At 38.4% G+C, this 23,944-nt stretch overlaps 1 protein-coding gene across 2 annotated transcripts in view; it reads right to left on the bottom strand.

The window, feature by feature from the left end:
• Window positions 1-23,944, bottom strand: part of MAP3K15 (mitogen-activated protein kinase kinase kinase 15) — an 86,406-nt gene that overhangs the window by 29,722 nt on the left and 32,740 nt on the right. For both annotated transcript variants that reach the window (XM_030469437.1, XM_030469439.1), the window contains exons 4-11: window positions 23,273-23,344; window positions 19,840-20,033; window positions 18,429-18,597; window positions 17,742-17,848; window positions 3,244-3,414; window positions 2,047-2,159; window positions 852-1,011; window positions 93-243 (exon numbers count right to left, since the gene is read on the bottom strand). In XM_030469437.1, coding sequence (XP_030325297.1) covers window positions 93-243; window positions 852-1,011; window positions 2,047-2,159; window positions 3,244-3,414; window positions 17,742-17,848; window positions 18,429-18,597; window positions 19,840-20,033; window positions 23,273-23,344 — 1,137 coding nt within the window. The remainder of the gene's footprint in view (window positions 1-92; window positions 244-851; window positions 1,012-2,046; window positions 2,160-3,243; window positions 3,415-17,741; window positions 17,849-18,428; window positions 18,598-19,839; window positions 20,034-23,272; window positions 23,345-23,944) is intronic.

Below are 23,944 nucleotides of genomic sequence, written 5' to 3'. Positions count from 1 at the left end.
ATATAAGTATTGTATTTAGGATCCTTCAATTCTTGTTATATCCTATCCAGAAACATAAGACATACAAAACTTGTTTGGACATAAAACCTTACTGGAAATCTCAGTCCATTGTTTTTTTCTTTCGTTGCCTCAAAAATTATATCTAGCCAGAAAGTCAATCTTTCTTGTCTAGGAGAATGCTCTATGGTGAGTTTCTTGAAACGTTGAATTAACATCAGATTCTGAACTAATGATTTCAGGTACCTAGAATGTATTGAATTAGGGAGTTAACAGAGAGGAAACAAAATTTGATCAGATGCTGACAGCACTTAACTGACTTATACATAAAAAAAATTATCTGCAGAACTTAAATGTACTTTGAAAACCTCCATAATAGAAAAGATTGTGTTGATTTTTACAGATTTCTGGAGAGAATAGCAAGTTTAATCAAAACCTTAAGTTCACAAGGATTTAATGAACAATGTCATTGTGTGAACTGGTAGTTATATGGTGATTAGATAGGATATTATGAGCTAGAACATGGTGAGAAAGGGGAGCATCTATATAAAAGTGAAAAGAATGTTTTCACAATCTTTTCCCAATTGTGTTACAAGGAGTCCTCACTAATTTCCAAATTCTTTCCTATAAAACACATGGTTCAATAGGATCTACATCCAACAATGACACATAACTTAGTTTCTTACTTTTTCCCTTCCTTCCCAAAAGAAACAGAGTATAAAGGTAGAGTTACAAACAAACTCAGATGGGAAAATCCAGTTGAGTTATCTAATTGTCTACAAGATTTTTAAAACTTGTGTTGGGTTTTAAAACCCTGTTGTTGGGTACTTGAGCTACAGCCTTCTACCACATACCATACTGGAGGTTTCAGCTTAAAAAGCTTCTCTGCTGCTTGTACTGCTTTACCAACATCATTAGCCAGCATGCTCACACTGAAGAACTGTCCCACATCCCAGTAGCTGTTCATTTTTTCTAGGCTTCCTTTTCTTCCCAACAAACTGTTCAACCGTACACCTGTAAAATTTCAATTAAAACCATATTTTTCTATCAGTAAAACACTAGAAAGTGCTTTTCTGCTGATAAGTCTATCAGTGAAAGACTAATATGACTTGACTGGGTATTACAGATAATAAAGAGAGCAAGTTTTCCTAAGGAAAACAAATATGCACAGCACAGAGTCTGGGTCTGTAAATAACATCCCAAATAGAGTTCAGACAGAGAGAACTCCTACCACACACAGTGGTATATGCGTGATAGCTTGTGCTGTATGAGCTATCTGCCTCCTGATGCTCAGTGTCAGCTCCACATTTCTGTGTCCTCAAGATCTACATCTGCAGTAAGAGTTCAATGGATAGAGGCTTACACAAGCCCAGCCCAGAGTAAGGTCAGGGGAATGATTTAAAGCCATCTTTGCACTCTTTTCCTTTAAGGTTCAAGTATGAGTATCAGACAGGACCTGATTCCAAATATAATTTTCAGCTGTTATCTTCCTAAGAAGAGCTGTATATGTTTCTGGCCTATGATATCTTTATAGATGTGGAGTGGTGGGTTTTACTTAGCACCTACATGGAAGATGCAAATCTGGGTAGAAAATTAGTTACTGTCCAGGTAGATCCTTTCAGAGGCTACTTTCTGAGAATCCTTCAGTTTAGGGTCAACAGAAACCTTTTGGGTGCCTCCTGGAATCCCTGGGGAGAGCTGGGCCAGAATGTCACTTCCCATCTTTGTTCCCTGTAGGCTTTGCAATGCGGCAATCTCTTTGGTGCAGTAAAGGCAGTTTACAGATGGTGCTGAAGTTGGTCTTTCTATGTTACTCTCCCATTTCTGGGACCCTTTAGATGGACCAAATTAGTAGAAATCTGCTCCAAGGCAATAAGGAGAAAAATAGTCCTACAAGATCCCTGTGTTTAGACTGACATCCAGGACCTGTCAACTAAAAAAACCTGAATTGCCTTTTCATCTATACAACCCATTGCTAAAATATATTTTGTTTCCTTCATAGGGAAAGGGCCAGAAGACTCATCTGTGGCACCATGTGTGGATATTTACCTATTTTTCTCAGCTCCATTGAGCTTTCAAACTGTTGTCCTGCAACAAGCAGCAAAACTGCAAGGTTAATTCCAGAATACAGAGTTGACTGGAGTTCAAATCCTCTACGATACCTGCAGAGAGGAGTCAAGAGCTCACATCTCCCTGTATAAAAGAACTGAAATACTGTAAAATTTTGGTAAGTGTTTTAAGCTATTAATTTACTATAAAGACTATATGTCTAATTGCTACCACTGACACTCTTTCCAAAGAGCACTTGGAAGAAAATAGCTTTTTGTCTCACGGAGAGAAAGAAAACCTGCTGCTTAGTTTTATGTCCCATCACCTTGTGTCGCTCAGTTAGAATTAAAACCAGTTACTGCAAAACTCTTAAATGCCACAGAACATAATTGTAGCTTATATGAGAGAAACAATGAAAGTATTAGTCTTCAGTGCAAGTTTTACAAAAAGGCTCCAATCCAAGCCTTTTGTTTTAAAGCTTCACATTCATTAAAGTTAACTGAGACACAGCTGACAGCAGATGAATGCATGCCAATAGCTGGTGCAGACTAAAAAGATCCATATGAAGCCTGAAAGTTCACTACTGCCTATGTTGCACTAACCATGTTGAGATGATCTGGAGGAAAAAAGAAGACAGAGAGACAAATATTTTCACACTTACAATACAACCCATACATTGCTAATGTTACTGCAGTCGGCAGTAGTTTGTATGATTATACAACAATACATATATGAACAGTATGTCAGGGAAATCTTGCATGCACATGCATGCCTTACTGTCTTAAGAAGATTAATAATGCAGTTTATCAATATCTTTCTCTATATACAGTAGATAATTGCATTTCTAAGGTGGGAAATATCCTTGCACAGAGGACCAGTGTAATTTGTATGACCACACCTGTACTTCATTTTGACCTTGAAGCAGATAAACTGTATATTTTCTCTACAAAAAGGTAGATGAGTGTCCTTCCCAGTAAACTGAGTGCATCATTCCATATTTGTGATGGTCTATAAAGAGAAGCAAGGAAACATATATCTAAACAACTAGCACTCAGCAAGCCAATTACACAAACAGGACACTGAAAAAAAGACAGGACAAATAGAATATTTGATCTAGTTCTCACAGTCCTGATTTTCCTAAACAAAAGTCTGAAAAAAGTTTTAAGATGAGATTTTTGTGTGGGGTTTTTTTGTTACCATTCGATGGCATGATCTCGACTATCGGTGTCTTTACAATCAGAATCGAGAAACATATCCTTGTAGATCCTCCCACATAAGCAAAACATATCTGGAGCAGGGTGATCACAAGTCTGCAGAACTTGAAGCATAACTTGCAGTGCCTTCTCTCTGTCACCTGCATTGTTTCTTCTGGAATTAAATACATAAAATAAATTAGTTCACATCTGAAACAGTAACTGCAAGATGGTGGAATAACATTATCTGCCATCTATTTACAGCACATCTATCATTACTACATACAGACTTGACTTTATTTACACCAATATATAACTGTTCATTGATTAAAAAATGTATTCAGTTATCATGTGACTCTACTTCTAGCTCACACAAGAACTGATTTAAGCCCAGAATCCCAATAGGCAGTACTACAGAAAGGCCACTACCAGTTCATTTTACTGCTCCTTGGTTATAGGTCAGCTTCCACTGAAATATGTATGTTCCTCGTGGTATCACACAAACTAGTCACTCTAAGAATGAAACATAAATTTGAAATAGGCATTTTTCATCAGTGTTCTTCAGCATACAATCTGTTAATCTCTCCATCTTCAGGATAAGATTCATCCCATCTTAATCACATCTGCATACACATGCAATGAAAATGACAGAATCATGGAACAGTTTGGGTTGGAAGGGACTTTAAAGATCATCCAGTTTCACTAAGGCAGGGCGGGGACACCTTCCACTTGACCAGGTTGCTCAAGGTCCCATCCAACCTGCCCTTGAACACCACCAGGGAGGGGGCAGCCACACCTTCCCTGGGTAACCTGAGCCAGAGTCTCACAACCCTCACAGTGAAGAATCTCTTCCTAATGTCTAACTTAAATCTACTCTCTTCCAGTTTAAAACCATTCCCCCTCATCCTGTCGCTACACACTCTTGTAGAAAGTTAATCCCCAGATTTCTTGTAAGCTGCTTTAGATACTGTAAAGCTGCTATAACTTTGTGCTGGGGGCTCCAGAACTTGGTACTGTACGCCAGGTATGAGTCTCACAAGAGCAGAACAGAGGGAGAGAAACACCTCCCTCAAGCTGCTGGCCATGCTTCTTTTGATGCAGCACAGGATGGCTTTCTGGGCTGCAAGTGGACATTGTGGGCTCACGTTGAACCCTTCCTCAGAGCTGTTCTCAATCCAATCTCCATCCAGCCTATATTTGTGCCTGGGATTGCCCTAACACAGTTGAAGGACCTTGCACTTGGCCTTGCTGAACTTCACAAGGTTGGCACAGGACCAACTCTCAAGGTCTCTCTGGATGGTCTTAGGCCAACTACACCACACAGCTTGGTCTTGTCAGCAAACTGAGGGTGCATGCAAATCCACTGCCCACGTCTCCAACAAGGATGTTAAACAGCAATGCCCTGGTACCACCCCGTTGTCACTGGTGCCCATTTGAACATCAAGCCATGGACCACAACTCTGAGTGTGACTATCCAGCTAATTCCTTATCCACCAAGCAGTCCATCTATCAGATCCATATCTTTCCAATTTAGAGATCAGGATGTCATGCAGGACTGCTCTAAATGATTTGCATAAATCCAGGTAGATTACATCAGTTGCTCTTCCCTTGTCTGCTCTATGCTGTGACCCCATCATAAAAGGCAATCAAATTTGTCAGACACTACTTGTCCTTGGTGAAGCCAAGTTGGTTGCCACCATTCTTCTCCTCATTTTCTATGTGCCTTAGGAGAGCCTTAATGAGGATTTGCTCCATGATTTTGCCAGGCACAAAGGTGAGACTGGCCTGTAGTTCCCAGTTATGTGTTTCTCTTCGTGGTTTGTCTGGGTTTGGGGGAAGCAGTTTTAAAAATCAATAACCACAATTTGAAGATTCTTTCAAAATTCAGTTGCACCTTTATATGATGTATTTCAGTGGTAAATGTGCTAGGAAAAAAAGCATACTATTACAATTTATTCAGAAACTATGTTAAAACAAAGCTCATGTCTTGGACAGAGAGTAAATATTAAAATCATCATGATGTCTTTTTACAAATACAGACATGCCAAGCTTCAGTACTGTGTACAGTTTCAGGCTATATTTGAAGAAGAAACTAAACATTTAGAATTAAGAAAAAAAAATAATCAAAGGGAGAGAAGAACGATCAATGGCATGGAATAGTTTCTGTATGAGGAACGCTTCAATAAACCTTATAAGGCTTTTCAGACAGAACTGGCTATTTAAGGTTTTTTTCTGAAAAGAAAAATATGTTGTCAGGCACAACACCTTTATAGCTTCTAACTGCTTCCTCTAAATTAGTATATATGTTCTGTTGCTCATTTAGTTTTGCCTGATAGTTTGCATCCTCCATAAGCTGCTGATTCACTTGCCAATTTGCTCATTGCAGCATTGCCACATGATTTATCTGTGTACTTAATCTACCATGTTCCTTTAATCACAGAAGCAGTTTTCTCACTTCCCTGTCTATGCAAGCCTTTTTTATCTATTTTCCTGTCCTTTCCAGATACCAACTAATTCCTTTACCTCTCTGAAGCACTCTACAGGGCTACACACCTGCTGAAAACAGTTTAGCACATAATAAAAATAAATCTTTAAACATGTACATATAAATACATATACTGAACAAGCAGAACTGAGGCATGGCCAAGCTAGGATGCAACTTCAGTTTTGTATCATGTGTTCTAATTTGCTGGTCTTGATGCCATCTCAATGTCATATTTTGGCTTAACCCAGGATTGGAGTCAGACATTCTTATTCATTAAGAGAGGTATTCAACTAAAACCACTTTACTCTAAAGCTAAGGGACAACTTGTCAAACAAAGCAATATCACTTCTTCCAAAAAGCACAGTAAAATTTAAAACTTTATTACTAAATTATGACAGGAATTTTTCCCTTTCTCCCCACCCCCTCCCCATTTCTCCACGCTCTCTTCTCCCTCTCCAAAAGACGCTGCTGTTCCACAACTTGGCAACTTCAGTCACCAGAACTGTAGCTTGGATTAACAAGTCCAAAGGTACTCTTTGCTGCTGTGACATGCTTGCTTGTTTCCATGGGGAAACCAAGCAATAAGTCCTTGAGAATACATTCATGATCTTGTATCATACACATAACATCCTTAGGTACATATAGTTAAGGGATCTGTGTCATTCTTAGATGAAAAATTTATAAACTGCTAGGGTACCAGAAACACTTTCTCCACAGATCAGTCCCCATCCACCACCTGCAGTTTCCTAGGATTCTCCTGCTCCAAAGTGCAAGAACAATTTGTAGAGGCTTGCTTCAGTTTGTCCAAGTTTTCTCTGAGTTTGTGCTAATGGAGAGAAGTTACAAAAGCAGTAATCAATCATCATTTGCTGAAAGCACTCTCTCTTTACATATCTATCCTCCCCTTCCCTTCCCAAATTTACTTGACAAACACAAAATTTACCATTGCTTTCTCAGGAATTCCCTGAGCCACAAGTTGGTAGAAACAGTCAGAATATTTAGGACGATTTACCACTATACTCCTCCCCAGGTATCTGCTATTCACCACTGTCAAAGAGAGGAATCCAGGGTAGAAGAAACTATGCCTTGAGCCAATATGGCCATCCTTAGGCTGCTTGTCTTTCCTCATTCTCAAACACTGACAGCCTGGAAAAACACAGCCTTACAGAAAAAAAAAAAAATTAAAATTTTTTTCTTCCTTTTTTGATTTCATGGCTTCCTTCTTCCCCCTTGAAGTGTCTTCTCTAAAATCTCTCCACTGCAGTTACTATACTGAGTCCTAGTTTTAACTCTCCCTAAAATTCTTCCTCCTTCATAGGCTGATTTTACCAGATTTAGAACTTTGGCATGGTTAAGAAACCAGAACTATGCTTAGAGAAACAAGACTATGTCCAACAAAGTTAAGAGGAAGAGCATAGTTTTCAATGGGACAAGAATTATCTCACTCTGTAGATAACAGCTGCTGGGTTTTTTCCACATCTTTTCCTGTATGGCTTATTTTCATCTGTCTTGCTGCAGAAGACTATGTAATACAGAAAATCATGTGCCAGGGAAAAGTAATTTGCTAAAGGGTTTCTTCTTGGTTTCTTCAATATGTCATGTTGACTTATTGACTTGCTCTTCTCTTATTATTGCTTATAATCTCTTATTAATGCTTCTATAAGCAGATTTCTTGAAGAGCAATCTACATGGGAATAAATCAAACCATACAAAAAATCAATCCTGAAAATGTTTCCTATATAAAAGTACATTCAAAGAGTAAACTGTTTTCTCTATTCCTATATGAATCTTGTTGATCTTTGAATTCTAGCCTTGAAGCAGCTATCAGCCACTGGGGGTTGGACTCAATGATCTCTTGAGGTCCCTTCCAACCCCTAACCCCCTGTGAATAGTTTACTGCACTTTATGACTAAAAAAAGCCCTGATCTCACTGTCACATTGCAGAGGAAATGTCAGTGAGACAACTTAGTTCGTGCAATAAAATAACTGGTCATCATATGCAATATTGTGGTCATTTATTAATATGTACGATACCTTTTTTTACAGCAATGACATGTCAATAATGAAATGTATATGTTTAATTTTCATGCATAAAAATTGGACACTGTTAAAGGATGCCTTAATGACTCTACAGTAGATGATCTGAACTGCTACTAACTGTGCAGAAATCTACAGCAAAAAATAGTTTTTTTAATTACTAAGGAACACAACTAATTTGAAGTGGAATTATTACATTTGCTTAAAACATTAAATGAATTTGTGACTTAAGACACAATTCATGAAGGATGCAATTTGATTGTAGAGCCCTCAGTATCAAAAACAATGAATGAGGAAAACAAGACCATAAATTAGTCTTTGAGATTGGAACTAAATTTGCAAGTCTGAAATTGTACATGACAATAAGAAAAAAAAGCTTTCCCCTTTCCCCTCCCCTCTCGCCCCCCCTTACATACACTTCAGGTGCTTCATTCCAGCCACTCATCAAAAATGAGGTGGGTTTTTTATGTGCTTTTTACTAAATCTGGGTAATCACAGAGCAGAACATTTTAAATAACCCAGTGTTTTACAAAGGGAATAATTTCCTATGGCTACTATTATTCACAATTACTAGTGATTTTCTACTTGCACCCTGTCATGCTCTTCACTTGCTAATTGTCCTTTTTATTACTGTACTGGAATATGGTGCTTGTTAAAACACAGCATGCTGAGTTAAATAACAGCAACTGCAGCTGCCCTTGTCTTTAATATAAATGAAGATAGAATTGCCTTAGAAAGGGACTAAATTCTTCATAGCTTTGGCCTCATACTAGAGCTGGGTTTGGTTTTAAAGTGTACTCTGTTTTAAACAAAATTTGGCATACCTTTTGGCCCCTTTGGAAGCTTCCAGAACTTTGTAACTCCAGTCCTGGTAAACAAGGCCAGATGGAAAATACCCAAGAATAAGTGTGTTGCAAATCATGAACAATTTTCCTATGAAGTGCTAAGTTAGTGAAGTAGATCCTAAAGCAAGCAGACAGCTGACAAGAACACTTAACATGAAGTTCAACAAGGCCAAGTGCAAGGTTCTGCACCTGGGCTGAGGCAATCCATGCACACATACAGGTTGGGAGGAGAAAGAATTGTGGACAGCCCTGAGAAGAAGGACTTGGGGATGATGGGGGACCAGAAGCTTAACATGGGCCCTCAATGTGTGTTTGCAGCCTAGAAAGCCAACTGGGTCCTGGGCTGCATCAAAAGAAGTGTAGCCAGACAGTCAAGAGAGGTGATTCTCCCCTACCACTCTGCTCTTGTAAGAATCTGGAGTTCCGTGTCCAGTTCTGGAGTCCCCAACACAAGAAGGACACAGAGATCCTTAAGCGTGTCCAGAGGAGAGACACTAAAATGACGGAGCACCTCCCCTATGAAGACTGGCTGAGGAAGTTGGGTTTGTTCAGCCTGGAGAAGAAGAGGCTTTGAGGGGATCTTATAGTGGCTTTCCAGTACCGGAACGGGGTCTACAAGAAAGCTGGGGTAGAACTAAGCTTATCTGTGTAGTGAAAGGACAGGGGCAATGGTTTAGAACTTGAAGAGGGGAGGTTTAGATTAGATATTAGAAGGAAATTCTTACTATGAGAGTGGCAATGGAACAGGTTTCCCAGAGAAGCTGTTGACACCTCATCTCTGGAAGTGTTCAGGGAAAGGTTGGATGGGGCCTTGAGCAATCTGATCTAGGGGAAGGAGTCTCTGACCATGATGGAGGGGTTGGAAATAGATGGTCTTTAAGGTACCTTTCAAACCAGACCATTCTGTGATTCTATATGCATAGAACAGCAACAGGGAATAATGCAGAACAAACTATCACCCTTTTGTATTACTCTTAACCTGATTACAAGCAAGTAAAATTCACAGAAATGCATTGCAAAACATTCCTGTCCCACTTGCTTTGATCATAATTTGTACTGCTCACGTGGGTTACTCAATGCTTTTCCACAATTTGAGGCAATATAAAGCACAATAGTAAATGTTTAATTTTATTCTAAAATTATTAAATAAGGTTCTATGAACCTTTAGAAAATGTAATATTGGATATTGCTACTTGGTGGAAAACAATAATAACTTTAAAAAAAATTAAACCTTTAACATCTGCTTTCAGTGTTTTGTGTTTTTTCCATATGGATCAAAAATTTAACTGTTGCTTGCAATTAATGATGCTTTAAAATACTGATATACTGTTTTCCCAGAAACAAAAGGCATGAACATATGCATATATAATGCATTAATAAAGCACATTAAATCACTTTATGAGATCATCTAGCAAGCACTAGGTTCTAAAGCCATCACTATTAACCTAATTCACTCCCACAAACTGCAGCTGTAAGTCACATAGGAAAAAAGTAACAGTGATAAACAAACAGTAGCACAACGCATAGAAACACTCTTTTTAAAAAGTGCTAAACTCTCAAAATTTCAGAAGAAACAGAGATTCAAGTCATCATTACAATGTAAATTCAGGCACCATGTGTGTACCAGCCAATATAAAATTAAACTGTGTGATCAAGGCAGGGTTTTGGTTTCTTTATTTTTTTTTTCTTTTTGTTTAAATGAAACATGACCACTGAGAATCTTGCTAAGAGACAATTTTACTGTGAGGTTCTGCCATGGACTTGCATTCAGTATTGGTTTTAAGGCCCCCACCTTGGGAGTTGGGATGCAGGTAGAGCAGCTGCAGGAGAAAGAACAAGCATACACCTGAAGCAGCTGGAGGTCATTCTGCATGACTATGTTTCATGTGGGCCCCTTCACCCAAAGACTTGCTACACAAATGTGCTCCCCTAATTTTAATGGAACACTAGCCTGAGAACCTGAAGGCTAATTAATAAAGGTGGATTTACATTTATTGAGGACAATAGGATTTAAAAATACATTTAATGATACTTTATACTGCCAAAGAAAAATTGTAGACAGCTCAAGCCAAGAACTTTTCATTACTGGCCTCCGTGTATCAGTGTGTTACTTCCACATCTGTAAATGTAAGTAAACAACATTGTTCTATTTCTCCATGATATAGTGATAAATTACTCAAGTATCACAGCAATAAACATGACAGGACCTATAAGGAACTAATGATACTTAATGCGTGGGGCAGAGGACTGTGCCATATAATAGATGCATATTTATTTATCATATAGCACTTTAACAAGTGCTCTTTAACAAGCAGATCAACACAAAATGTAATATAGTGACCAGCTGACCTCCAGCTATTCCACAGTGCACCATACCAGGGGCAAAGCTCTCTCAAAAAAACAACCCCAAAACCCAACCAACCAAACAAACAAAAAAACAGCCTTCAATTTGACACACATTTTAAATGCTGGAAATAAAAATTAATCTTAATTCAGAAATTTCTTTGCTTCCAAGAATCTGGAGCTATGAGAAAAATCTATCATGACAGCTCACATATCTCATCTGCTTACGCAGTGTTTGCCTCCCAGGCTAGGTATATCCATGGAGTGCCAAAGCAAACAGCAATCTACCTCTGAAACACACAGCCCTTAATTACACAGCGTCTTCATACCAATTTGTGAATACAGATATTGAAAACATTCAATGTTGTACTTTTGGGCTGGACTTATACCTAAAGATTTGTTCCATCCCATGCCTAAATTCAAGATAAGAGCATGCCTAAATCTCAGCTGGGAGGCAACAAGGAGAATCTTAAACCAGTCCACATCTGTATGAAAGAGAGCACAACCTGCTCCACTTGGTTGTGGAGTCAAAATTAATTAGCTCAAGGTACTGGCAGAGGAATGGCCTTTTGCTCCCTAGGGCTTGTAAACAAGCAGCCAGGAGGGTGACCTATTTAGGCAGCCCAGGCTTGGAAACAAGCACAAGCCTGTCATTGCAAGCATTCACGATTAGCCTCTCTTATCAAAAGTAAGACATGACAAATCCTAGATTCTCTCAATGGTCTGCTTTGAAATGCTAACCTGGCAAGAAGACAAAGATCTAGGAGAGGACCTGTGCTTACAAACCCGCTCTGTCAATCACGGTACCAGAAATTAGCATGAAAATGTCTGCCTCCCCCACATATCACAGAATGGTGAGGGGTTGGAAGGGACCTCTAGGGATCATCTAGTCCACCCCCCCTGCAAGAGAAGTTTCTCCTAGAGCTATTTGAGAGGAAATATGATCATAGCAAGTCCTTCAGTACATTTGTGCACAGTTCACACTCCTGCTAAGTTCTTTGCAGGCAGGCCTAGGATTGTTTTGCTTACAATCCAAGCCAGATCAGGGCTGGGCTGGCTCTGCACCAGAATACATGCAGCTAAACTGGCACAGTGCTGAGTTGAAAGCAAAACATCCCTGTCCTTTCCCTTAGCACCACTTGTTAACTTGGACCCCAAACTGCACACAACTGAACTGGAGTTCAGATTGGGCTTGCACCCACCTGATGTACCAGCAAAGACCCAAAGAAGCAATTATTCACCACTTGCCTGCCACATCACCAGCTCTATGCAGCACCAGAGCTAACATTGGCTGAAAATGCTAACTGAAATTAATTGCCCACAGAATCCAGTTACAGCATCCAAGAGCAAATAAATTACTTTCTCTGTTCATTACAACGACAGTTCTGCTACACTTCCATAATGATGTTAAGCAAACATTAACTTCTGTAGGGTCAGACATTCTTACAGCTGCTAATTCTGTTTTTCTTAGGATGCATTTTGTTCCTGGTAGACTCAATCAGTTGTACTGATCAACATTAATGCTGTTCTTTAAGTTGAAAATCACAGATTATTAAATGAAAACATTGTTCTGTATTTTTATAAATAGATTTGATAGAACTTGCAAAAAGGACTTTAATTTTCAAACAGATTAGATGAGTAATTCCAAAACTGCAGATGCTAAAAGCAACGCTTCAGGGGTCATTTTGAACTATGTGAAAATTATGAAAATGTCCAGATATTAACTTTGGACTTTTGCTCATACTTTTGTTTCAAGATGTCAAAAACTTCTCTAGAAGTTAAATTTCTGCATTCTTCCTGTTGTAAAACTGGTCATTTATTTCTGAAAAAAATTTCCATAGAATTATTAATTTTTTCCCCAGAAGAACACAACAAGAGTTATACTGGTTAAGGCTAGTGACTGATTTAACAAAGCTTACTGATGGGGAGAGCAAGTCCATGAGCAATTAATTTTGTCTTGTGTTACAAGGGCACTGTTGACACTGCCAGAACAAAAGATTTAATGGCATAAAGCTCACATGATGCTCAAAATACAAAGAATTTGAAGTTCAAGAGATTAAAGCACAGTTTGCCAATTAGACACACGTAAATTAAAAATTTTAAAAAACTGATCAAATCCAGGTTCTTTCCTAAGGATGGGAAAGCATTTTTCATGCTGGCAAATTGAGTCAAATTCCAGAAATAATTAAAAGTTGGATAAACTTCTGAAAAAATAGAGCCAAATCCTTTTTGTTAAAGCCACTTCTCAAGACATCAGTACAATATCTTAAGAAGACTTGAATTTCAGAAGCCTTATAAGATCAAGTCTGCCATTTTAAGGATTTGAGGGAGAAAAGGTGGAAAACTATACCACTGAATAATAACAGTAATAGATATACAGCCAAGAGCATGCTTTAGAATTTACATAATCACAAGAAATGTCAGATTACTTTAAGACACTTTAAAATACTGTTTTTTGTTGTACATTAAAAATTTCTTACCAAAACTTCATTTTTTCCTTTTTTTTTTTTATATGCAGCCTAATGAGAAAATTTTCTTTCATCAGATATGATAAATACCAAAGCAAATTGTAAGTTATGTAAAGGGATTCTCTCTGTCTTAATGTATTCAGATCAAAATGTTCTGAAAGATATACTGAAGCAAAATAGGTCAACAGACTCTGTAGATGGTTAATCATCTAACATTTAATGGTCCATGGTATCAGGAGTGGATAATCAAGATACCCAGTGTTCATGCCCAGTCTTAAGAAACCCCACATCTATATAAGCTGAATTATATGTAGGAACTATAGTGACATATTTGGCATCAAGAGATAACTATTAATCAATAACTTTCTTATTAAAAAGGCTTTGTCATCATCTAAATTTAGGTTAAAGATCCAAACATGGGTCTAGTTATCTCTGTGAGAGATTTGGGCATTGTCTGACAGCTGATGCATTCCTTCTCCCAGAGGTAGTTCTCATTATAATCAATTCACTTCTCAGAACATATTTTTTTTCTTTTTTAATTAAAAAAGGCACTTTCAAGAGGTTTAATTCCACCCTTTAAAAAGATCTCTATAGGTAGCTGGCATAAAAGCATGGGCATTAGAATTATGCACAGTATCAGTCACACCTCTGATGAATACTTTACATACTCTGCATCACTCTTAGTACACTATTTCAAAGATCACTTTAAGCTACTTGCCACTGCATCACTCAGATCACAGCCTATTAACAAACCACCATGGCTTCACAAAAGGCAAATTGTGCCTGACAAATCTGGTGGCCTTTTACTATGAGGTTACAAGGACAAGGGGAGAGCAACTGATGTCATCTATCTGAATTGTGCAAGGCATTTGGCACTGTCCTGCATGATATCCTGGTCTCTAAATTGGAAAGATATGGATTTGATGAAAAGACCGCTCAGTGGATAAAGATGATCACAAAAAGTAGTGGTCAACAAGTTGATGACCAGATGGAGACCAGTGATGAGTGGTGTTTCTCAAGGATCAGTAATGGAAACAGTGCTGTTTAACATTTTTGTTGGAGACATGGGCAGTGCATTAGCATGAATCCTCAGCAAGTTTGTGATGACTGTCACCAGGCTGTGTGGTGTGGTCACCATACTGGAGAGAAGGGAGACCATCCAGAGGGACCTTGAGAGGATTGAGAGGTGGTCCTGTGCCAATATCATGAAGTAAACAAGGCCAAGTGCAAGGTCCTTCACCTGTGTTGGGGTAATCCCATGCACACATACATGCTGGAAAGATAACGGATTGAGAACAGCCCTGACGGGTGCTTTTTTATAAGAAGCTCAACATGAGCCAGCAATGCGCACCTGCAGCCTGGGAAGCCAACTGTGTCCTGGGAAACATCAAAAGAAGTTCAAGGCCAGAAGGTTGAGGTAGGTGATTCTCCTCCTCTACTCCATTTTCATGAGACCCCACTGGTAGTACTATGTCAGGGTCTGAAGTCCCTTCACAGGGGAACACAAAAGAAGGACATAGAGCTGTTGAAGCAAGTCCAGAGTAGGCCATGGAGATGGTAAAAAGGCTGGTGCACCTTTCCTATAAGGATGGACTGAGAAAGTTGGGGTTGTTCAGCCTGAAGATTAGAAGGATCTGGGGAGACCTTATAGCAGCCTTCCAATACCTGAAGGGACTACAGGAAAGCTGGGGAGGGACTTTTACAAGGGTGCTTGGGGATAGGACAAGGGGTAATGGTTTCAATCCACCAAAGGTGGCAGATTTAGCTTAGATATTAGGAAGAAATTATTTAGGGTGGTGAGACACTGGGATGGGTTTCCCAGGGAAACTGTGGATACCTCATCTCTGGAAGAGTTCAAGACCAGCTTGGAAGGGGCTTTGACTAACTCCCCTTCAGTGGTAGGTGTCCCTGCCTATGCAGGAGGGTTGAAAATAGAAGATTTTTAAAGTCCCTTCCTACCCAAACTGTGATTCTGTGATGATCCTTTTCAAAACATCACCGTTTTCTTTGAATTTTCCTGTTGGCATGTACCGCCATCCTTGCCCATAGGTGTATGATGTTGCACTTGGTTGAATGAGAATGATTAATTTTTTTAGAGCATACAGTCTATAAAATGCTGTGACAAGATTTCTCTTTGACACAGAACTGATGCAGTGATAACTAATATTTTTCTAAGAAATCATTTTGCATTTACTTCTAGGTCTGACAAAACCGTCAAATGGCAGTAGGCTTATTACTGCTTTCTACAAAATGCCACAGGAACAGCCTTTCAAGCTGCATTATTATGTTCTTAATGCTTACAATGTATGCCATCCTGATACTGCCCACTGATAATTTTTAGTTAAGACTGCAGGTCACAGAACCACAAAAAGTTAGGGGTCAGAAGGGACCTCAAAAGATCACTGAGTCCAACCCCCCTGCCAGAGCAGGGTCACCTACAGAGCAGGTCACACAGGAACACGTCCAGATGGGTTCTGAATGTCTCCAGAGAAGGAGAGTTCAAAACCTCCCTGGGCAGCCTGGTCCAGTGCTCTGTCACCCTTACAGTAAAAAATTTTTTCCTTGTGTTTATATGGAACCTCCTATGTTCAACTTTGTATCTGTTGCCTCTTGTCCTATCACTGGGCATAACTGAGAAGAGACTGGTACCATCTTCCTGGCACTTGTCATTTATGAATATATAAGTATTTATGAAGTCACCCCTCATTCTTCAAGCTGAAGAGACCCAGCTCCCTCAGCCCTTCCTCATAAGGGAGATGTTCCACTCCCTTATCATCTTAGAGGCTCTGCTCTGGACTCTTTCAAGCAGTTCCCTCTCCTTCTTGAACTGAGGGGCCCAGAACTGCACACAATATTCCAGATGTGGCCTCACCAGGGCAGAGTAGAGGGAGGAGAACCTCACTCCACCTACCAGCTACCCCTCTCCTAATGCACCCCAGGATGGCACAAGGGCACATTGTTGGCTCATGGTCATCCTTCCATCTACTAGCACCCCCAGGTCCCTTTCTCCTTCACTGCTCTCCAAGAACTTACTCTCCATCCTGTACTGGTTCTTGGGATTGTTCCTACCCAGATGTAAGACTCTACACTTGCCCTTGTTGTAATTCATTAAATTTTTCCCTGTCCAACTCCCTAGCCTGCCTAGGTCCCTCTGAATGGCAGCACAGCCTCCTGGTGTGTCAGCCACTCCTCCCAGCTTTGTGTCATCAGCAAACTTGCTGAGAAGACACTCTGTCCCACCATCAAGGTTGTTGATAAAGATGCTGAACAGGACTGGACCCAGCACTGATCAGTGGGGGACTCCATCAGTCACAGGTCTCCCCCTGGACTCTGCACCATTGATCACCACTCTTTGGGCTCTATTGCGTAGCCAGTTCTTAATCCATCTCACTGCAGGTTTTTCTATTCCACATTTTGTGAGCTTGCTCACAAGGATGTTCTGGGAGACTGTCAAAAGCCTTGCTAAGGTCAAGGTAGACTACATCCACTGGTCTCCCTGCATCTACCCATTCAGTCACAATATCATAGAAGGCTATCAGATTAGTCAAGCATGATTTTACCTTTGTAAATGCATGCTGACTACTCTTGATAACATTGTTCTCCTCGTGTGCTTAGAGATGATCTCCAAAATGAGCCACTCCATCATTTATCCAGGGATAGAGGTGACACAATTTTAAATAGTGTGTGCATTGCATCTAGCCAGTAACTTTGATTATTACATGTTATTTCATCCGTATAAAATTTATTTCTACAATACAACTGTAATATGATTTTTTAAGAAATAACTATTATACAAAGATACTACAAAAATCTATAGCTAACTAGAAGAGGTCAAGAATATTTCTGTGCTTCCTATTCCATCTTCATGCCTGTACGTCCAGATCATCTGTCAGACTTTCAAGGAAGCTGTGTCATGAATGTGTATTCATGGATCAAGCAATGCTTGTTACCTATTAGTTCAATAAATCGCCCATCACTCTGTTTTCAAAATGTTCAGAATAATCAGTGACTCAGAATAAACAATCTCAGCCTGACCAAGAACCCATTAGTATCAACAGAATTTTTCACAATTACTCAGGTGGCCTTTGGAACAGATCCACATTTGTCAGGCTGGTGACAAAAGATGGGGTTTGGAAACAAGCATTTTAAATGTTACAAGCTGTCTTGGTGGTATACAGGAAGTATGGGATTAAGGAAAAATGACCAGTAAATACAAGTCTGTGCAGAAAGGGAAAAGAATGTGATATTATCTGCACTATAAATTTATATATAAGACCATATGGAACAGCAATAAAATGAAAAAACCTCCATCAATCATCCTTACCGATTCAACGCAAAAGCATAATGAAATTTAATGTTGTGCTGATCAGCCAGATCACAGGTAGGAAGCATTTCAAGTGTTTCTACCAGTTTCACCATAGCATCATAGTCCTGGTATGAATTAAGAAGAAAAAAAGAAAGAAGATAAAAGAAGTAAGGCAGATGAAAGCATCACTAGACTAAAATGGATCATGACTACTAGACAGTATCTCAGCTGACTTTTCCTAGAGGAATCAGTGTAACAGCCACACACACTGTGTAAGGAATTAAACAGGGATCTTGTCTATCCATGTCTGTACCTGGCTCTTCCTCACCTCAACGCTACTGCCCAAGTGACTGAATTACTCTGGACAGTTTGAGTGATCACACCCCAGCTCAGAAGGGAGAGGTGATAGGTATTTTGAGTGATAGTTCTCAACTTGAGCACCTCTGTTTAGTACTATGGTCACAACAACTCCATTTTCTTAGTTTCTAAATATATTTGACTATAATAATATAAATAATATATATATATTGTCAGGAGAGGGAAAAGTGGATGTATTGCTCAGCTCCTAAAGTTTCCAAACAGATTGTTAAGTAATGCAACAGTTTACTGTCACCTTTGGATCACTGTTTAACAACCAACAAAATATAGAAGAACAGGAGCCAAAATCTCATGGTAAAATAGTCTCCTTAGTCTTTAGGAACATACCTGAATATCTCTGTAAGAAAGAAGCAGGTTTATGACAATATCAGAAGTCAGCACTTCAGTATTATCTATTCGAAGCTTAATCCTGGCCAGCTCTTTAGCAAGTTCATCTCCTTGATACTTCTCTCTAGCTTTTCTAATATCATTTAGCAGTGTTTCTTTGTAGTAGGCACTAAAAAATATAAAAGATGGACATATGGGAAGAAGACTGTTAGATATTTCTTATGAAACAATACATACTTAATTATACACTCAGGAAAAGTGGTGCTGAGAGTATCATTTCAAAGTGACACAAACACTTAGTGCTCTCAAAACATAATACTACCAGGATGAACTGTGCTACCAGTTTCATGAGTGTGCACTGCCAAACATAGCTCTCCTCAGCTCTCCTCTCATAGCTCCTCTCAGAAACTTTACTGAGTTTCTGCCACTCCTCTTGTTCCTTTCCTCAAAGTGGGCCTTGTGTTGCGTGCATGTAGGCTTTCCTCTAGCACTGCTTTGGAGAAGCAGGAGGGATCTTGTGCTTCTTCAAGCATCCCAGTGACCATTCAGCAAGGTGCCAGAAAACAGCAGACCTGCCATGGATGGAGGTGTAAGGAACAAGGGTCATCTATGGGATCTTAAGAGTAGGACCAGGTGAAAAAAAGGCTTTTTTTTTAAAGGTGAGCCTTTCACTGGAGAAAGAAAAAGCAATCTGAGGGCCCTCAGTGCTACTTCATGCCTCAGACACTGTGAAAAAACAGCTCGGAAGCCCAGTCTCTCCTGGTGTTTTCCAGAAATACAAACAAAACCAGACTAGCTGTAGAGTATAAGGGGACTAATCAAGAATGAGATATTTCCATCTCCAGCCCCAAACCTCAAAACTCCAACAGTCCATTGTAGAAGTGCCTGAACAGTAAGTACCATGTTAGTAAGGCAAGATCAGAAGGTTAATATTAAAATTACAAAAAACAAAACCAAAACAAAACAAAAACCCCAGACCATGGAAGTTACATTCAATTGCCCATCTCTGCCAAATATATATACACTTCTCTGGGTAGAGAATAGAACAGCTTTTGGCTTAGAGCACTATGAATAGGCTGTGATCTTATCTCCTACTGCAGCCTTATGCACTGTAATTTATACTTAAGCAGTTTTTACCTTATATCCATGGAATAACTTTGCCTACTAGTATTTCAGAAAGTAACCATAAATCACTTTCCAGTACAATACTGGTTAGTTAACCTCAGCAGCTCTAGAACATCACTGCAGGAAGCAGTAAAGTTAGTAGTTTCTTTCAACACTATGTTAAGTGCAGAAAAAAGGAGAGAAGAAACAAAAACAAAACCACAAAGCTATCAGTGACCCTGTATTTTTCATAACAGTAAAAAAGAGAGTATCAAACATTCCAGAGGTGCTTGTGTTGTAATATTACCATGATGTAACATGAACATCCTTAAGAAGGCTGATAAACTTGTCCACCAGTGGGACACAAAGTGGCCCCAGGATATTATCCCAACTGGGTTGCATATACTCTGAAGCTCTTCGTTGGGCATCACTTTCACAGCAAAAGTAATCAGCACAAGGAGTGACAATGTATGGAATAAAATAATAATTGCCACTGGAAGCCTAAAAGAAAAACAGACACAGTTTAGAAAACAAATGAAAGTGGGAATATGCTTGTGCATACACTTAGTCTTCTACTGTCAGAATGAACAGCTAGATTAGGGCTGGTGCACTATGAAGCTTTAGCACAGTTTAACACATGATTTGCAAGCATTAAAACCAAAGAATTTTCTGAGCAAAAGAGTTAGAAAAATTAACAAGGGTGATGAATAAGGGATTAGATCTGTTAAGAGACAATACAACAAAAGCGTTCATTTTTTTACCATGTTAGGGTCTAACAGTTACAAACTAACCTCTTCTCCCAATTTTTTTGAGTCAGAGATGTACCTGAATCCTTTAGGCTGACTGTGCTAGGAAAGACATGAGACAGAGCTCTCCACAAAGAGAAATACAAAATGCAGACATTGGAAGGACTTTATGGAAATGTTTAATTCAGAGGAGCCTACTAAGCATCCACAAACCAACCAAAAAAACCCAATGAAACTTTGAAATGTTTTGTAATATATATTAAACCTTTAACACAAAATTCCAGAAGTAAATCCAAAAATCCTTAATGTGCAACATAAAAAGTATAAACATGATCAGGGGGCTGAAAGAAGAAATAGGAAATGTTATTTAGAGCACTAAGCCAGCAAGGTCAGTTCAGCTTCTGAGCAAGAGCCCTAGAAAAAAGACAACTGCAAAACCTTCCGTAGTTACCAGAAGCACCTGTATTCCATTTTGAGCTATGACAATTCTTTGCTGTTTATAAGAAAAGTAAACTTTGCATTTCAGAGTAACTAGATGGGAACACTGAAGTATGGGTGAGTATGGTACTTCCAGCACAATCAACTACCACTAAACACCCCTCAACCACTATCTTGGAGATATCAAGATATCAAATACACCAAAATCATAACTTTGATTTTTTTATATATCAATTAAACCTGCAGTAAAGCCATAAAAGTAATCTTGAACAATGGATGAATGCTGACATGATGGAAAAATTGATATGAAGATTAGATATTTTTATATACATTAAAAAACCTAGACAAGAGAAATAACCTGTTCAGAGAAAAGGCATGTAATTGCTACAAAAGATGAAAGCAAGGATCAGCATGATCCTGTATGAAAGCTGTATCAGCAAGGATTTAAAATTTTACATTATCATTTTACATAACCATTACATCTAATAGATAAACACACTGGAGTACAGTATCTCTGTTGTAACAGTATCAATTATCTGTTGTAATATTATCTTTACTTCCTCCTAAAGAAGTCAGAAAACTTGCAACCTAAACTAGCAGTGTGCTAAAGCAATTTATTCTCAGCTTTGTTCAAATAAAAAGAGTTCAATGCAACACAAAAACATCTTGTGTATAAACTCTATTATGAAACCTGTAACAGTGAATTAGCTCTTCATGCAATTGAAAAAAAAAATCCAATTTGAAAGTATCTTATGACACAAAGAGAGCTGCAGTTATCTACTGAAAAAGAAAAGCAATTTTCAGAAAAAAAAAAAATCACACGCATGAAACACTGTATTAATCTTATTCAGCCAACACCTCATCTATTTGACTCGCTGTTTTTTGGATAATGAAATCCATGCAATTAAAAGCACATTTTTATCCATGACACATTTTTGTGTGCAAAAGTCAGGAACTCTGCACATATTTGAGCAATGCCTTGCTTGAAAAGCAACCAGCTCCAGTTTTCTAGCTTCTTCTGTCCAATATTTATATATATATATGTATATTCTGTCCAATATTTATATAGAATAAATTACAAAGCCCCTTCATACAGTGTGCGTGGCCTAAGGGAGTCTGTCTTACCTCATTACATAAATGAGTATGCCAGTTCTGCCCATCTGTTTTTCTTACACTATCAAAGGCTAGAGATGGTTGAAAATCACCTGTACTTTGTCAGATAGTCTACTGAAGATGCTAGTCTCTGACCCCAAAAGCTTTTAATTCTGAAAATTACTGTCCCATCATAAATCAACTATTGGTTTTAAGATAACACAGGTATGAATGAACATATAATAACTTTAGATTAAAATATATATAATCTATAAGTTATGGCTTGTATTATAACTCAGTAGAACTACAATTTCCTACCTTATAAAGACCGTATGATGAGTTGGTTTATTTCAGGATTGGTAGTTAAACTATTTTTGTCTTATTTTGATAAATTCTTAAGTTAAAAATACAAATACCCAAGCAGTATGAGGAAACAAGTAATCTCTCAATAGCTTATCTTCCAGTAAATGATGTATGCCCAGTATGCCAGCAATGACATTTTTGTATTCATTAACACTTTAAAATCTGTCACAAAAAGATCCAAAACTTTAGGAAGATATTTTTAAAAATAGGAAGTTACTCTAAGCAAGTTGAGAGAAGGACCTGGTCTTCAGTGGAAAATTATTAAAAGTATTAAGCACAGCCCCATGCCTTTGCTGAAAGGTTAAAAAGAGTTAGGATCACATAAGACGCTTTTAGGCTCCATGCAAGACAGCCAAATAGAAATTTGGGTTGTTAAAATACCCCTAAATATTTTCTTAATACTATTAAAAGTAAACTTTTCACCTTAATAACATAAACATTTTACTAAATTGCACTGCTACAGTTACTCCAGTGCAACTACACTAGAATTATAAGGTTTTTTTTTTCAAATAATAATAATATTGAGTAAAATATCTGCATTTTTAAAGAGGAATTATGCCTGCACAGCTAATTGTGCAATTATTTTACTTGAGCCATGCAGTTAATTTTGCCACCTACTCCAGCCTTAAGAGTATTAGGGGTGCTTACCTTACAAAGGAAAATACATAGGATAACAGAGAATGAATTGCATTCACTCAAAGAAGCCACTAACTCTTGAGTTTTCAAAGAGTTTAATCCACCCTTGCCTTAAGAATTAAGGTTTTCACAGTAGTTTTCTGTGACACCACATTCCTATTCATCTTGCTATACAGGTATAAGAAATTACAAACCTTTAAAAGCCACTTCCTCTTCTGAAGCTGAATATATGCAGTATTTTAATGTAAAGACTGTGAAGAGAGGTTATCTCAAGCCAAACATACTAAATGCCTGGGCTCTATCTTGCAAAGAATGAGCACCCTAAGATTACAATCCCTTTGAAGGAAAGAAAGGCCCTGGCAAGCACTATTCTTAAAGCAGCCTTATACATTTTTAAATGCCTTGAAACCCAGTAGCTAGATACTATATCTATTCAACAGAAAGCAGATTTAAAGTGATACATACTTTGCCTATCAGATTACCACTGTGGTATTCGGGAGGTACTTGAACCGGAAGAAAAGCTTTGCTGTTGGCAACCTACTCCAAAGTGAAATAAAATAACAGAGAGTAAAACACCATCACAAAACAGCACGAGAATAAAAAAAGACAGACATGAAACATGAACAGAGAAATTATTAAAGAAACAACAGAAAATGAAAATAGATACATACAGCAAATTTGTATTTACAAGGCCAAAAGTCAGTTCAATACTTTGCCACCCAGACTGTGAGATTTCTCTGTCTATATGATTTATTTGTCTATACATCTCCTTGTTGCACCACTAAGGTGCTTTCACATCTTTCTTTTATGAACCTATCAGATTCACTATCTAATTAGATAACTTAATCCAACCACTACAGAAATGCATCCCTTGAGACAGTAACTTTTCCATAAAATCTTTCATAGATGAATTCTAAAAGCCTTAGTTTTCAGTATATCATTAGTAAGAGTAGCATATTTCATGAGTAGAGAAATTCAAGGTAATATTTATCAGGTTACCAACTGCCTTTGTACTACTCTTCCCCACACAGAAAAATCATAGAATCATAGAATCCTTGGGGTTAGAAGGGACCTCGAAAGATCATCTAGTCCAACCCCCCCTGCCAGAGCAGGGCCACCTAGAGTACATCACATAGG

Source organism: Calypte anna, chromosome 1 (genome assembly GCF_003957555.1).
Source record: "Calypte anna isolate BGI_N300 chromosome 1, bCalAnn1_v1.p, whole genome shotgun sequence".
NCBI lineage: Eukaryota > Metazoa > Chordata > Aves > Apodiformes > Trochilidae > Calypte > Calypte anna.
Note: the sequence above shows the minus strand (reverse complement) of the source record. Positions and strands in the feature narration are given on the sequence as shown.